Raw genomic sequence first — 16192 nt, forward strand, 5'->3', positions numbered from 1 at the left:
TTTTCCCTTCATTTTTAATTTGCATTACACATTCACTTCCCATCCCTTTATTTTTGGAAAAGGTCAAACTGTTTCTACCATAGAGTTTCCAAACTGTGCTGCACCTTACCAAAAGGGTTTTCCTAAAACGCATTTGCTTGAGGAAACCTGTCCACTGTCTCCTCAGAAAGTGTCCCCTCCCACCCTTGGGTATCAATTTACTCCATAGGCATTGCATGTGCTGTTAGAGCTCCATGCAATCTTGTAGGCTATGTGTTTTGTTTCCCCCACTGAAAGCTCCTTAACCACGGGGTGTAGGTTTTGTCTTCTCGGCTTTTCCTTGAAGCCCAGCATAGACCCTGCACACAAGGGTGTTGGCTGTGGATGCTCAGCTCCGATAGGCTGAACCTTCACATCCACAGTCACCAGCACTTTTGGTGTCGTTATTGCTATAAGAGCAGGGGAGAAAAAAATCTGGTACAATATTCAGTTTTGAATACTCGCTTCATGGCAGTGTGCTGAGAGTATCACAAAGCCAACTGGAACATTTTATTTTGGTGTTACATCTGTGTACTGCATAACAGTTCTAGATCTTTGGAAAGCCATGTAAGAAATACAGAAGTAGTCAGTAGAGCGCAAAAGACCTGGGATTTCTAGTTCTTCACTCCATCGCTAACTTCCACCTCCAGAAAAGGGCACTTTTGTCTCAGGTTTGAGATTTTCCAAGTGTAGGATGAGACGGCTCTGAAAGAATATCACTAGCCAGCTGTACGGAATGGAGCATCTGCTCCCTTCCCACCCCTGAACATCTGCAGTTCTGAATGGGAGAAGCCCGTGGTGTTCCTGATGGCATCTGGAAGAAGGAGTGGTGTTGTAGTGTTAGACACCGATGCTGCAGGGCAAACGGTTGGGGGAGGGAGGGCAGGGACCCGGCTGTACAACAGGTCGTACAGAAGAGAATTCCAAGGATGGTTAAGAGAGGCAACCGGGGCCTTGGAAACTCCCAAGAGGCCTCGCAGACTCCAGTAGGCAGAGGCCCAAGAAAAAAAGCTATCCCTGCTTGTCTCCAAGAATGGTGACTGTCAGTGGGGGATGGAGACAAAGGGAAATTTCTAGGATCCTTGTAAGATTAGAAATCCTGTTAAGGGGGGGTTAGTTCAGGATATCTGGATTTTCCCAATGACCAGTATTAATCTTCCCATTGCAGCTCAGGACAGCATTAAACTGGGAAACAGCCTCCAGTGGCTTTGAGAGATACAGGGAACTACAGAGAGCACGAGTGTTTATAGCAACATGAAAATGGCTATGAAGCCATTGCCCTTTGCATTACCCATTGCTTTTGTGAAAGAGGCTGGTCTGAGGAGCAGCTAGGACCAGGGCCTGCCAACTCATGTAAGTGTGGACTCTCCCACCCCCTTCCTAGGCTCCACCTCACCACCCCTCCCCCAAGTGTACTTATGGCCCAGTCTTCACAGGAGACTTATAGACCGGGTTGGGAATCGGGGGGGGGGGGGGGGAGCCTCGAGGAGCGGCAGACTGGAGCCAAGACACCTACAGGGGTGGAGTTCTCCAGAGACCCCCCAAGTCTGGAGATGGCACTCAGGGCCCCTGGCACCTCCCAAGGGAGGAGATACTCACAACAAGAGTGAATAGCTGGCAATCCTCAGGAACGAAGCCCAGTCGCCATAGCGGGGACTTGCCCACCTCAGGAAGGTGGGCTGAAGCTTCTAGTTTATGAGACGGCTCCCCAGGGGACCCCAAAGGGAGAAAAAAGTCATCAACTACGTGTATTGTAGATACACAGATACACACACAGAGTACCTCTCAGGTTAGGATTTGTGTTTTATGCCACTACCAATTGCTGCCAACCGTGTCCTGACAGGAGAAAGACGCGTTCTCTTCTGAGGGCTGCTGGTCCATAAATAAGTCAAAGTGGCCAGAGGATTTAGGTCAAGGTGAGTTTATTGTCCAAATAGCATAACCTAATTGCATCCAAAACCATTTGCAAATCCATCTTTAAGCTGGTCAGAATCACAGGCCATTATTTTTTAAAATCACTTAACACTGAACAGACAGGACCTCTTAAAAGGCAGCTGACTATACCATGTCACCATCATAACCAATAAAACACTTTTTCCATACTTCCAAAAAACCTTTTGTTTATACTGATCATGCTACTTTAGCACTTGCTAGCATCCCGACCAAATAAACACCCACACCTCTTATAGAGTACATTGTGAGAGAATAACATTGACTCGATATGGCATCACACTCATTTTAAAGCAAAAAAAAAAAATTATAATAATAATAAAAGAAGTCCAAGACGAGAAACTGTAACTGAGAGAGAAAGAGATCTGAGGTACATGGTACAAGGGTAATGAACATAATGGAAAAAATCCAATGGCCCAGTGATTTGCTGGGGACTTAAGAGCTGGCCAACAGTACGAAACAAAAACCAATCAAAAAAAAAAAAATGAAAACTTTTTTTTTTTAAGGACAGGCACCTGTCAAAATACACTGGATACTGCAATGGCTACAGTCAGTAAGGCACTTTTTTTCCCCAAAGTAGGCTGCAGGCAAAGGAATAAACATTGCAGCGACAAGCGTGCATGTGTACGTTTGCTGATGGCTTCTTGAAACCTGAGCCAAGAATCGGGTCTGATAGTCCAGCCAAGTCTAAAAGCAGAGAGACACAAATGTAGAATAGCTCTGGCTGAAAGGACTGTTCTGGGTTGTTTAGAATCCAGAATCGTGAAAAGCCACGTGGTATGAGAAAGTCATAAACATCCTCCTGAATCTTCCTGCCCTATTTTGTACAAATGGGCAACAGCATGAGTGGCTCTTCGAAACTGCTCGGAGCCCACACCGCTAGAAGCCTGCGCTCATTCTATAGCTACGGTTTGTTGGCTTAAGGGGACTTTACTGTCTCAGCACTAATTTCCCTTTTAAAGCTATTCTCAGGGTTGGACTGTCTCAAAGATAAACAAAGAGGAATCCTTTTGGCTTAGAAGCCAACTGGCTTACTCAGACTTCCTCCCCGTTCCTACCTCCCATTCCCACACTACCAATATTATCTTCTTGAACTAGAAAATCATTATTTACATGATATAAGGTGCAAGTCTCTTTCTTCTCCCAGCCCTGCCCCTGTGGCCCATGGAGAGAAACTTCCCCCACCCTCTGTGAGCAAGTCATCCAGTCCTGCCTCATGCTCTTCACCTCCGTCCTAGAGCTCCCTCGGGGCAGTGTGGAAAGGCCCGGAGGGTGCCAGACCACAGGAAAGCTACAACCCCCTCTGAAGAGAAGCCCATCCTGCTGGCAAAGGGCTGCTTCTGGCCCCGGGCTGCCTGGAAAAAGCAGCAGACCAAGAGTCTCCTGTACAGAGCACGTAGACCAAAGGGGATCTGGCTGTTGAGACATGGTGAGCTCTTCAGTGGGGTTCTGGGGCAGTTCCAGAATAAAGCCTCCTCTGAGACAAGCCCCTTTCTCTGAGGAGCCCTCCTGTCAACACGGGAAGACATTCTAAGGAGGGACCTGTCCCCTGCTCCCACCTGCAGGCTTCTTGGCTGGTGGGAACCTGCATGGAATTGAATTATGCTTAGCATATATTTTTGGCATACTAGGACTTTCCCCCCTGGGATTTGGCCAAAATAGGGGAAGGAATAAAATTTGGCAGGCTTAGGGGAACAATTTAGCCCCCACTGATGGAGAAAAAGTTAACAACAATGACCCAAAAAACCAAAAACCAAAACACAGAGAGGAGGAAGAACAGAGAGAAAGACAACAAGGTAGAAAAAGACCAGAATAGGTCTGGAACCCCATTTTTGGGAGGTGAGAAGGAGAAAAAAATCTGTGGGGGAGGGCTGAACTCCCTCTCACACAAAAACTCCTACCAAGGAAACCAAGATCTAAGGGGAGGGCATCAGCTACTTTAACAAATCCAAGTTTCCTTCTTTTGTTTAAGGAGGGAGTAGGCAGAAAAGCCAAACAACCTAGCACCTTCCCATCAGCAACACCACACCTCCCATCACACCAGGCCCCGAGGACAAGAAGGAGAAAAAGAGCAGAAGGCCCCGGTGGCACCCAGGGCTCCAGGAAAACTGGGAAGTTGCAGACTGCAGGGAGAGCCTGTAGGCCTGTTCCCTTCCTTATTCCTCCGGTTCTGTTTGAGCTTAGGGACAGTCACCATTAAGTGACTTTGTACCTTGCTTTCGTTAGGCTCCAAGACTCCCAAGGACTTAGGGACCACATCTTCCATTCCGTGTTACTCCTCAAGGGCCTGAAAGAGCGTCCTATGCAAAGTGAGCTCTTGACAAAACACTGGCTGCTCAGCTTTCCTCTCCAAAACTTCAGAATTCACCACCCACTGTCCTACCAGAAACTCCCTAGAATTTTAGGGTTGTGCTAACTCACCAAATCCTGAACCCTTCCAAACATACTTCAAGAGAGACTGACTCATTGGAATGGCATCTCTGCAGAGATGCAACCTCTTCACCTCCCTCCCACTCCCACTCCAATACTCATCTGCCCTGTTTGCCCCATCATGCCAATTCAATGCAATTTAAAACCTGAAAACCACCGAGTGCCACTTAGTAGAGGGGCTGGCCGGCCGCGGTGCGAGACAGGTGGGAGGAGGCACCCTTGTGATCCCGCATGCGGCAGAGTCCTATGCCCACAGATTCAGACCTAGAAAAGTCTCTGAGATGATCCTAAACTGGGGATAGCCATGTCAGGGAAGGGGAAAGAGAGAGAAGCAGATGAAAGCGCTGCTTTAAGAAAGGGCCACAAGAGGAGGATCTCCAAATAGCCTGCTGGAATTCTTTTCAATCTGTCTCCTGATACCTGGTCCCTAAGTGCAAATTATGACTTCCTAGTTCACTGCATAAATGTTTGTGCTGAACATCTGCCCTGGGGGGTGGGGGGAGGGGAAATCCCTTGGTTCAATTGTATTTTTTCCATCATGATGAGGATACCGGAGTCAAAATGGAAGCCTAATGACCTTCATGACTGAAAAGGTCCCTGGGTGTCAGACCCAAGGGCCAAATCCACCCCACCCTCCACCTGAGAGGGGCTTGCAGCCTCCTCGCTGACTTCTCCTTTCCCCACACTAACGGCTCCCAAGCAGAAACTATGCGGTTGTGAGGTATTATGAAAACAAAAATGTGAATCTTTTGTAGCTATTGATTTTGTCCAGTAAACCTGAGGTAAAGAATGCTCTGTCTTTGAAGAATGTGAGAAGAGAGAGAGAGAGAGAAAACCAAAAGGAAAAAACAAAAAACAAAACAAAAACAAAAAAACCATGAATACGCTACCAGAAGAAAAACTATGGAAGGGCTTTTCCAGTACGAAGAACTCCTATCTTGACCACCTACTTCAGGACTTGGAATTTAAGCAGTAAAATAATATATTATAAAAATGTTTATAAAATAGCAGCACACTCTGTGAAACATTACAGCTAGGTACTGTTAATGTGAATAAGGATGAATGATCTTAGCTTCTTAGCAGCGCAAAAAAAAAATAATCATAAAAAACTGAACACAATAAACTGAAAAATAAGAGACCCTTAGATTTTTCTCCATCTTCAACCCTCATACTACGAAACAAGGCAGAATCTGTGTATAAAATAATTCTTCAAAGCAGCCCTGTTCTGATTTTTTCTTTCTAACTTAAAAAGGCAAATATTTTAATAGCTTCATTACCTGTCAATTATAATTGTGCAAAAAAAAAAAAAAAGTTGTTGCTCCAACCTCTTCGCTAACTGAATGCCTCTAAGAAGTGGAGAGGAAAAAAATTCAAGTACGCTGAATACAACTTTGCAATGAAATTAACGAAAAAACGGAAAAGGGAACAAAATGCCACACTCTGATATTCAGCTGTCTGTCTGCACCAGCAGTAACTTTTCTTTCCATGTCCAGAGGAGAAGCATATAGGTGGGAATTAAGATCCTTCTTTGCCACCAAAATGGTAACAGATCTTTGTTTGTAGGCTTTTTGGAGGAATGTTGTGATGGGAATGTTGGTGGAAAGGGGTGTCTCTTGAGTCCCGGTAGGGATACCAGAACTGTGTACCAGAGAATGTCAGATACCAGAAGTGAATAGTCCCCCGACTTGGGGCAGGCGGGGAGGAGCACAGGAGAAGCAGGGAGGAGTCTATTCAGCATGACTTGCATAAACCATCCCATCTATCCCTCGGGAACAAGTTTTCAAAGTGCTTTTCGAATGGAATGGTTTATAACAATGCTAAACTGTGGACCAGACATGCCAATCAGCACCAAAAATCAGTTTTTTAATAAAGGATGCCAAGGTCACATTACCCTCTTGAATACATTAAGAGAAAATATTCCATTCCAGATCCCACCCTTGGTCTCCATCTGCCTCCATTTCATATGAGTTTTGGTGATGGCCCAAAGCGAGATTGCCCCTTTTGATAAACATATGGTGGTGTCTGCAATGAACCATGTTTGGAAGAAGAAGCAAGATGTCACAAGCCCATGAAACCCAGAATCCAATCACCTGTGTCCAAGTGGCAAAGTACAACATCTCTTTTAGGCAGCAGCTACTGTGGACAGCAAGAGATCATAACTAGAGATTCAGCTACGCTCCGGACTTAGTAACAAACAGGTGGTTGAGAACAAAGGTGCCTCTACATCCAAAATGGTTCAATCAGGTTGAGAGACTGTTTTGTACTCCCTCCCCATCGTGTCCCTTATTTCTAATTCTTTCTTGAGTTCATTGCTTTGCAATCTAATCATGCCATAAATGGCTCACGCAAGTTCCTTGAAATTATCCTACAAGGGGTGTGTACATGCTAGTTCGTAACATGAAGAAAAAAAAAAAAAAAGCCTCCTCTAATTTGTTCCCGTATTTGCAGGCGTACATTTTCTCTAGCTACTCTGCAGGTTTTTCTGTAAGCATTTTACTATTACTTTTAACATAATCAAACAATAACTGTTCGCATATACAAGGGATTCCCTTCTGTTGTACTTCAAATAGGCACCAAATGCTTTTAGTTATTCCGTTTTTATAGGACCTTTTCTCTCACTTCTAAAAGATCTTTCAATATGATCTAGGTGGGGGCAGATTTTTTTTTGTTGTTGCTTTTAAAGTTTCATCCTAAAACATAAAGAACAAAACACAACCAGAGAGAAGGAGAGAGCAGATGTGAACGCGTCTCTCCCATTCGGCCCGACTTCGTCCTCACAGGTCAATATCCCGCACGTCCGTAGGGGTGCTGGCCTGGTCCAGTTCATCCTCCGACTTGGACCCGTCCCCCTGGTCCTGACGGAACTGCTGCAGGCTGTTGAGCAGCACCACCTCAATCTGCTCCTGGCAGGCTTTGAGGCAGTCCTAGAAGGAGAAGGGGTCAGACCAGAGCTGTTAGCAAGATCAACAGTGTGCAGAGCATTTATGAAGAAAATATACACAATGGAAGCCTCACGGGCTTCGTGCCGGTTTCCCAGTAGAAAGATGTACTCCAGCAGAGCTGTGGGACCACACTGCTCCAAGTGGGGTCCACAGCAGGCAGCATCGGCACCCCCTTGTGGAAAATGCAGAATCCCAGCCCATTCCAGATCTATCGAAACAGAATCGGTATTTTAGCAGAAGCCCAGCTGAGACAAACACACACGAGAATCTGGCCAAGATGCTGAGCCCTTTACGGACACGCCGCACCCGGTAACCCCAGCGCCAACTGGGGGCTTTCTGCTTGTGGACCCTGGGAGGTGACAGAGAAACGGCGAAGGCCAGCACCGCAGACAGAGCCACAGAGTCAGGCAGGTGTGGCACCGGAGGGATGGATAAGAAGAGAGTGCATTGAACTGTACTCAGAAACTGCGGAGGTTCTTAAAAAGAAAAACGCCCGGTTTTCTGCTTTACTTAACCACCCTCAATTCTCATAGAACTACAACACAAATGTTGACAGAACTCTGGACGTTGCAACTGTCCAATTTGGGAATAAGTAAGAATTTGCAACACTGTTTGATATTAGTCTATATTTGGTAGGGAAAATTCAGAGTAAGTTTGCCCCAGGCAGAAGCTTCTGTTAGCGGGGTGCGGTGGAATGCGCGGCAATTCATGGGTGTCACGAGGGAGGGGCTGGCTCCTAGCGGCAAGTGGGCTAAAGAAAATCACTCTTAGCAGATATGCTCCCCCCGTCCTCTGTAACGCTCTGTTTCTGCACTCAAGCAGCATCTACATATGGAAAATATGTTAGATCGACTCCGCTTGGGTCTTCCCACAGCTTAATCTAGGCTTCCCTTGTTGTTGTTGTTGTTGTTGTTGTTGTTGTTAAAAGATTTTATTTATTTATTTATTTATTTGAGAGAGAATGAGAGACAGAGAGCACGAGAGGGAAGAGGGTCAGAGGGAGAAGCAGACCCCCAGCTGAGCAGTAGGCTTCCCCTGTTGTTTGTTTCACTGTGCAATTCTCACTGCCTGGAGGCTACTGTTTGCCAAGCACAAAAGCATTATCTTTATTTTCTGAAGATCTAAAATAAAGTTGGACCGAACTACTCAGGGACACAGTTTCCATGCCCCAATGTTCCATTCCTATCTTGTCCATTCCACGTTTCAAACTACAGCTTTTTTTTTTTTTTTTAAGATTTTATTTATTTATTTGACAGAGACAGAGATAGCGAGAGCGGGAACACAGGCAGCGGGAGTGGGAGAGGGAGAAGCAGGCTTCCCGCGGAGCAGGGAGCCCGATGCGGGGCTCGATCCCAGGACCCTGGGATCATGACCTGAGCCGAAGGCAGACGCTTAACGACTGAGCCACCCAGGAGCCCTCAAACTACAGCTTTTTACGAAACTGAAGATTAGGAACAACAGCTGCTAAGGGCAGAGATGGAGTATCACCCAGCAGGTAAGACAAATGAAAACGGAGATAGTATTTGCAACCCGCCCACCATACTTGCAGGGAGCAACGAGGTTATTTCACTTCTCGGACCTGTTCCCCAACTTGTAAAATAAGGATGAAAAACACTCATAGGGTAAAGGTCAGCTCTTGAAATAATCTATCTCAAGTGCTAAATTCAATAAATGAACCCCATTTCTTGTGAATAACAAGAAACCTGTCCTGGAGTCCGAAAGAATTCTTTCGATTTCTTTAAGATGAGATATGGATAAGCATTTGCTCCAGATTGCTGAAGGCAAGCACCGTGTGCCTGGCACTGGGAGTGGAGCGTGGAACAAGACAGACAGAACCCAGCCTCAGAGATCTCTGGGCCATCCTGAACAAGCTGAGGGGTCAGGGACTGGCAACATCTCTCAGACTTCTGTGGCATGCCCTGGCCACATCCTCTACCCTGTCCGATCCCCTCACTATCGACTGGAAACCTTCCCTGGGCTTCTCCTCCAAAGCCCACACCCAGGGGTTGCGCTCCCAGGTCACTGACCACTCGCCCCATGAGTTCGGGGCGAAGGCTAAAGGCACTTCCATTTCAGTAGAAGGTATCAGAAAACCCAAAAGCCTTACAATCGATAAAGAAAACTGATCTTAAATAAAGATAAAGCTGGTGTGGGCAAACAAGGCAAACAAACGACTATAGGTAAACAACTCTCAACTCTCCTTGGGAAGGTCGTGCATCAGAGGTGGACAATGGGGCCCACGGTCAGTTTTCCTTCCAAAGCTGGAGTAAGTGGCTTGTTCTCCATTTGAGCACCATCTGAAGAAGCCGACTTGTTCTGAGAGGCCATGTTGGTGGCATAACACCATCCTCAAAAGCCCCGTCTCATGTCTCGGGCGCCCTCTGCCCTCCCTCATTCCCCTGAACTCCTCACTGAGAACTGAGGGGCTGAAGAATTGAAATGAATATTAGTTTCTTCTTTCTTCTTTCTCGCAGGGAATAATGAGTTGAATCCAGCCAGTGGTGATGGGATGACCCTCCGCTACAGAGGTCCTTCAGGAGCTGGTGGAGGTTATGTTTAAAAGGAGACAGGGGGAATGCGTCAGAACCCCTCCATACCACGGGGACGGTACCCGCATGCTTGCCTCCATGGAGGACAAATCCTATCCAAAGCATACGGCATAAAGAGCTTTTTTTCTTCCCCCCCCGGAGTATTATTAACATATGTGTTCTATTGATTTCAGGTGTGGCATAAAGGGCTTTTGTTCTCTAAAGAAGATGGCAGGATTCTCAGCTGATTGAGGGACTGTCTGTGTGTAGGGGAGGGACAGACAATAGCTCTGAACCACTAAATTCAAAAAGAAATGCCAGTCAGGTGTCAGCAACAAGGCCTCTTTAACAAAACGGTTTCCCATGGCACAGCCATTTGGTGAAGACTCCCTGACGTGAAGGGGAAGGTCGTGTGGAAGACCCTGCCCACCACCGAGAGCCCTAGTGCCTCCCGCCGATCCTGTCCAGCTTTCCTTCCTCTGAGGCTGTATTTCGGTGCCATGGGGAGGTCATCAGGGTCAGCCCACCTTCCATCCCAAAAATATGACCAACTCAGGACTCCATGATTATCACTGCATTAGCCACACCAGCATCCCTGAGAAAGATCGTCCTCCACACAAGGAGACAAAGCTCAAGAAAGCGAAAGAACCTGATCTGGGGCCATATTAGAGTCTTGGCTTTTGGGACGCCAGCGATTCTACAGTTTCTGGCATTCAGCCTTCCCTTCTAGCAGCCTGAAACCTCAAAGAACGGTTCTAGAAAAAATCCTACAGGGAAGGCTGGGACATTGGACAGTCACTTCTACTGGACTTTCAGAGCCATGGGACTGAAGATAACATGCCTCAAGTGTCAGTCACATTTATGTACGTTCCAGCCAAGAACACGCGTACCGGCTTTCCTGAATAAAATGAAGGGAGGTTTCATGTAAAGCACTTTCCTCGGCCCTGTTCTCATTTCAGTCTAAATCGTGACTGACGATGGCCAGCTCTTGATCTTTGATAACCTCCTACTTGAAGTGATAAATGACTACAGCAGTTACCCCAGAAATGAGGGACCCTGAACTCCATCCCCGGCTCTCTTCTAGATTCATCTGGGACAGAGCGGGAAGCTAACCCTCTCTGGGCTCAATCATGTCCCTCACTCCTGGAAAGCCCTCTGGGGCCTCGGCCTAACTCTCCTTCAGGTTCCCCTTCTTCACAGCTCGGCTATTATCAGCTTGAGTTTTAAGTGCAGATCACCCATCCTTAACTGGGTAAAAAAACTTAAGGGCAAGTGTCTGTCTTGCAAGAACAATGTCAGTCTACTCTGTGATGGTGGAGACAGAGATATCATCACGTCCCCTTCCTGGAGACAGAACTCACTCCCTGTATTTTAATACCCTCCTTTAGCACCGTTAGGAACCATTCCTGGACTTGCAAAGAGCACAAGAATTTTCTGTGAGCTGATGGAAAGTGAAGGGAGAGGGAAATGTGTGGTGGCGCTGTTACCTGAGCCAGACATGCCCACCCAACACAGCCCCATTCCTGCCCAAGGAGCTCCGACTCTCCCGAGCAGCAGGGCAGGACGGCGCATGGGACTGGGGTGGGGGGAGCGGTGACCTGAGAGAAGGAGGAACCGTGCCTCAAACCCAGCAGGGCACTTGGTGCTGGAAGGTCAAGCTGAGAGAAGGAAATAAAGAGGGGGGGCAAGTTCAAGGGCCCGAAAAGAAAAGGAGGCAAAGCTGGGCAAGAGCAGAATCATAGTATTTCCAAAGGGCAGAATCACAAGACGCCACACAGTGGCAATTACAGGGTCAGGGGATTTGGGGGTCTGAACGGCTTTTGGAGCTCAAACAGCCACACGCCCTCATTGTACAGCTAGAGAACAGAACTGAAGCCGGCTTGTCCCCTGGTTCCTTCGAGTTAAAAGCTAAGCCTGGCTTTAAACGGGCAAGCCTCCAGCTTCAGAACTCTTTCCCCTAAGACCCTCTGCTTCTTCCCAGCTCTAAGGAAAGACATACAGGGCAGAGAATCTCCAAGAAAGGGAGACGTAGCCCCAAGGAGCTGGTGGGCGGGGGAGGGGGGGGCGGGTCGTCCAGTGAAAAGATGCTACGTGCATGCAAAATGCAGCGGCTCTGGGACCTCCGAAAGCACCGGTCATTGTGTTAAGATGCCCCAAATTAAGCTGATTAAAAGGAAAGCCATAATGCTCGTCTGTCAGCCTGGACAGGTGGCGCTCCACAGTGCTGGAGGTCGGGCAAACCTCCAGCCCCGATGATCATCGGCTCCCTCCCTGGCCCCTGCCCCCCAGCCCGGAGCCCTGACAGCAGTGTTTGTGATCGCCAGCTCGTTACACGGGCCTCCGGCTTCCTCTGCGTGCTGGCTCGGGCTCTGCGCCCTGCACCCTCCTCGGCCTCCGTGAATGGGCTGACGGAACTCCTACCATTAGCCCCCAGTGTAACTGCATCACGCCATTGTCACCACACACGCACTGCACTCAACAGGGGGACAAAGGGCTGAATGAGCCCCAGACCCGCGGCCAACTCAGGCAGAGACAACTTCGGAAACTATCTCATTCTCCCTTTCTTCACAGGCTGTTTGGCTTATTTCCTTGCATACCAAATGAAGCCCGCAGAAGAAATAAGGCAGGAGAGGGAAGCATGAGCCTCCAGTTCGATTCCGTCCCCCTCCCCGCGCCCAGCCTCCCCTCCGGCCACTCTTCCCAAGGTCCTTGACCACAGGCCCCGTCAGGTCCACAAAGGACAGCCCCAGCTGTACAGGGGCCCTCAGGAGAAGGGGTGCCGCTCACTAAGGAGGACAGAGACACGAGGCTGGGGACCCGGACCAGAACACGTAGTCAAAATCAAGACTTCCTCCCCTGCACAGCGAATGGGTTTTCAACAGCTCACTGGCAACCACGATCCTAACAGGCCAGGATGACCCTAAGGCAGGGGTATCCTAAATCTCCTCTGGGCGCTATTTAAGTACTGGACAGAGTAGAAAAGGAGGAATATAGGGACCAGGGACTAGCGTCTGCCTCCGTCAAATTATCTCCCAATAGCTTCACAGTATGGTCATGGCCCGTGAGCCTGACTGCTGCGTTTTTATCAGTCATTTTGTAAAACTGTGTCACGTGAAGGTGATGTGTTTTGCTCAGGACCCTGGCGTGTAAATTAAGGCTTACAGGGCTTTCCCAAAGACCTGGGGAGACCGAAGACTAAGAAACACACTCTAAGCCCATATGCCTGGCCTTTGTGTCCTCCGTTCCTTCCTTCCGGCTTCCCTCCCTCTCATCAGCATCATTCCCAAGCCTCTGCCAGGGGCTCTGGATAAAGAGCACAGTAAAAGTTGGGTCCTGTTCAAGAGGCTCTATAGACAAGGAACGCTGAGATAAATGCTGGCACAAGCACGAGCCGAGTGCCGAGGGGACGGAAGAGGAACCCCGAGTCTGCCCGGCGGAGCAGGGAAAGGTTCACCGGGGAACCAGGACGCTCGAGCCCTCCTCTCAAACTCACCCTTGGCAACGGAAGCCCCGGTAGAAGTTTCCCCAAAGCCAGCACCGCCTCGCTGGCTGGCGTCTGTTTTTAGCAACACTTATGACTGGAAGGAAAAAGTACTTAAAATATACCACCCTCTGAGACTTTTATTCCCTGTAAAACTGTCAGGCTTCTCACTCAGCTTTCTCTTTGGAATGAAGCGTTTCGGTTTATTTTGGCAACCAGACGGAGCAACAAAGACCGACTTTCTCAGAGCCGCCTGGGTCCCTCCGATCAAAGCTATCTGCTGCTGGCTAGTGAGCCGGAGAAACTTGTCTGCCCGTCTCAATGGAATCCAGGGGACCCGCTTTCCCTGGTCCGACCCCTGACAATGCGTGGAGAGAGAACACCATCAGCTCGAGGAGATCACAAATAGCAAGGTGCACAGGGCAGGCACAGAACTGTAGGGACACCAGGTCCTGGTTCCCATCTGTCCTATTCTGCCGGAGCCAGCGTAACAGAACGTGGTCCTGGGCACCTGACTTCTCCATGGGAGAGTTCAACACAATCCTGTGGGCATTTCAGAGCGTGGGCCTGAGAGCATATTGTGTGTGTGTGTGTGTGTGTGTGTGTTCTAATTGTGGCAAAATAAATTGAACGTAACATTTACCATCGTAACCATTTTTGGGTGTACGGTGGCATTCAGTATATTCCCTTGGTCATGCCACCATCTCCATCATCCATCTCCAGAACTTTCTCATCATTCCAAAGTGAAACCCCATTCCCATTAAAGAACTCCCCATTCCTCCCACCCCCTGGGCCCTGGTAACCCCGATTTTACTTTCTGTCTCCATGAACTCCACTATGTGAGTTATCTCCTATAAGTGGCCCCATATACGTCTCTTTCACTTAGTATGTTTTCAAGGCTCATCCATGTTGCAGCACATGTCAGGATTTCACTTCCTTTTTAAGGCAGACTAATATTCCACTGCACATACATACCACATTTTGTTTCTCCATTCCAAGGACATTTTCTATTGCCAAGTGCCCTTTCCAGGAGGCCTGTGTTTCACATTAGGCCTAGTGAGCTCCTTCCTCTGGGTTGCTTTCCTCCCGCATTTATAGTTCATAACACTTCAGCATTCATTTGCTGGTGATCTTCATTTGCTAGGATTTTGCATGCTTTGCTTTTGATTTCCCCTACAGTCGCCGAGTTCCTTGAAGTCAGGAGCATCATCTCCTATTTTCCATACATGACCCACCCGTCCCAATTTCTGCCTTGGTTCCATCTATGCTTTGTTCATCGTGCAAGTCTGCAACAAGTGAGCCTTTAATAAATACTTCCAGAAACAAATGGAGAGTAAGTGCTTGCAACACATCACACTTCTTGACTCATGAAATGGTAAATGGGCTCAGGAAGCAAAACTTGCCTCCCTCCAGATACTAATGCTTTCTGAATTCCAGTCCTTCTCTTTTCCTTCCTCACTTTGAGCCTCAGGACTTCAGAGAACACGGCCTGACGGATGGGAGGAGACCTATAGCACTTGGAAGTCAGGCACAGGTGGCCAGCCTTGCCCAATGTTGCTCAAGCCTTTTTACTAAGAACATTCCTGGGGGGAGAGTGAGCAAGCCTCTGGGGCCCAGAGGTAAGCTTAGAACTCACAGAGGTCTCAGATTTTTATCTGAAAAAGTGCTATGGAGTTTACATTCTCTGTTCATGCTTGGTTGTTAATATTAAAATGTTGAACCAGAGGCCCACTGGTAAGAATGGGGCACACATGCATCTCCAGTTCCACAGCTGGGACGTATGAGACCTCTAGCGGCTCTTGTATCCATTTGACCCAGTCTGATGGCTACCTTGGATGCACTGGCTACATAGTGTCTGAAAGAGGCAAGCGGTTTCCCTAGTGTAAGAGGAGCAACTGGTTTACAGTCTTGAAAAGCGGCCGAAGAGACTCCGTGACACTTCAGGAGTGACCTCTGTCCATTTGAAACCAGTAAGGGGTGATAAAGGACACATGGGAGAAGGCCAGAGACCCACAGAGCCACCAGCCAATCACGACAGGTCTATAAATATCTGAAAGAGGTTACAGTGCCTGGGGGTCAAACTGTTGTCACTGACATTTTTGTCTCTGGGGGTTGAGGAAGAGCCTGTCTTAAGCTGGTTGCTGTTGGGAGTCCTTTTTGTAAGGCAGCCTTAATAGGAGATACTCAGAAAAGGAAGGAAGCTTATCATTTCTATAAATGTTAAGTTCCGACCCAGATTTGCCTCTGGAGGATCAGAAAAGCACTCTTCACATGAAGCACACTGGAAGGGACTTCGCCATCTGTATTTCGGAAACCATGGAGTACATGGTAGCGCAGGCCTTTGTGAAAAGCCTGTTTTGGACCTAGAATTTGAAAAGCATATCTAAGAACTGCTTCAGAATAGGACCCTGGGTTTGTTCCATGAGGCCCTTCACCACCTCCCTGCACCACTTCCTTGAGATGGTAATAAAGGCCAAGGCAAAATACAGACGCAGAGGTGAGAAAGCCAGCAAGCTGCAGCCTTAGGCTCTCGGAGCTGTCCACGTTCTGTTCAGCATCCCCGATGGGCCTGTAAGCCACGTTATCTCTTGACTCAATCTATTGCCACAGCAGGGCATTCGGAATCTCCCTGGAACATCCAGAGGGGGGCACGGTGAAGTCCCCCTGCATCTTGAGCCTCTCCATGGTGACACAGGAGGGCCTCCCAGCTGACAGGCCAGTTGTCTTCAAAGCAGAGGCTTTCTCAAACAAAAAGAGTCAGGGGCTACAGCAAGAGTGGAGCCAACGTTTCCAGGCGGGGAGTCAGAGCTTCGGGGTTCCAGCCCCAGTTCTGCTGCTGCCCT

The 16192-nt window shown here is 48.2% G+C and overlaps 1 protein-coding gene across 1 annotated transcript in view; it reads right to left on the minus strand.

The window, feature by feature from the left end:
• Window positions 1-1923: 1923 nt before the first annotated feature.
• The window catches only part of CCND2 (cyclin D2), a 30401-nt gene continuing 16132 nt past the window's right edge, over window positions 1924-16192 (minus strand). Inside the window, exon 5 of the mRNA XM_045874031.3 lies at window positions 1924-7322. Coding sequence (XP_045729987.1) covers window positions 7173-7322 — 150 coding nt within the window. The 3' untranslated portion in view covers window positions 1924-7172. The remainder of the gene's footprint in view (window positions 7323-16192) is intronic.

This window comes from Mirounga angustirostris, unplaced genomic scaffold, assembly GCF_029215605.1.
Source record: "Mirounga angustirostris isolate CCGP_5_RB_7025 unplaced genomic scaffold, mMirAng1.0.hap1 SCAF_5, whole genome shotgun sequence".
Taxonomy (NCBI): domain Eukaryota; kingdom Metazoa; phylum Chordata; class Mammalia; order Carnivora; family Phocidae; genus Mirounga; species Mirounga angustirostris.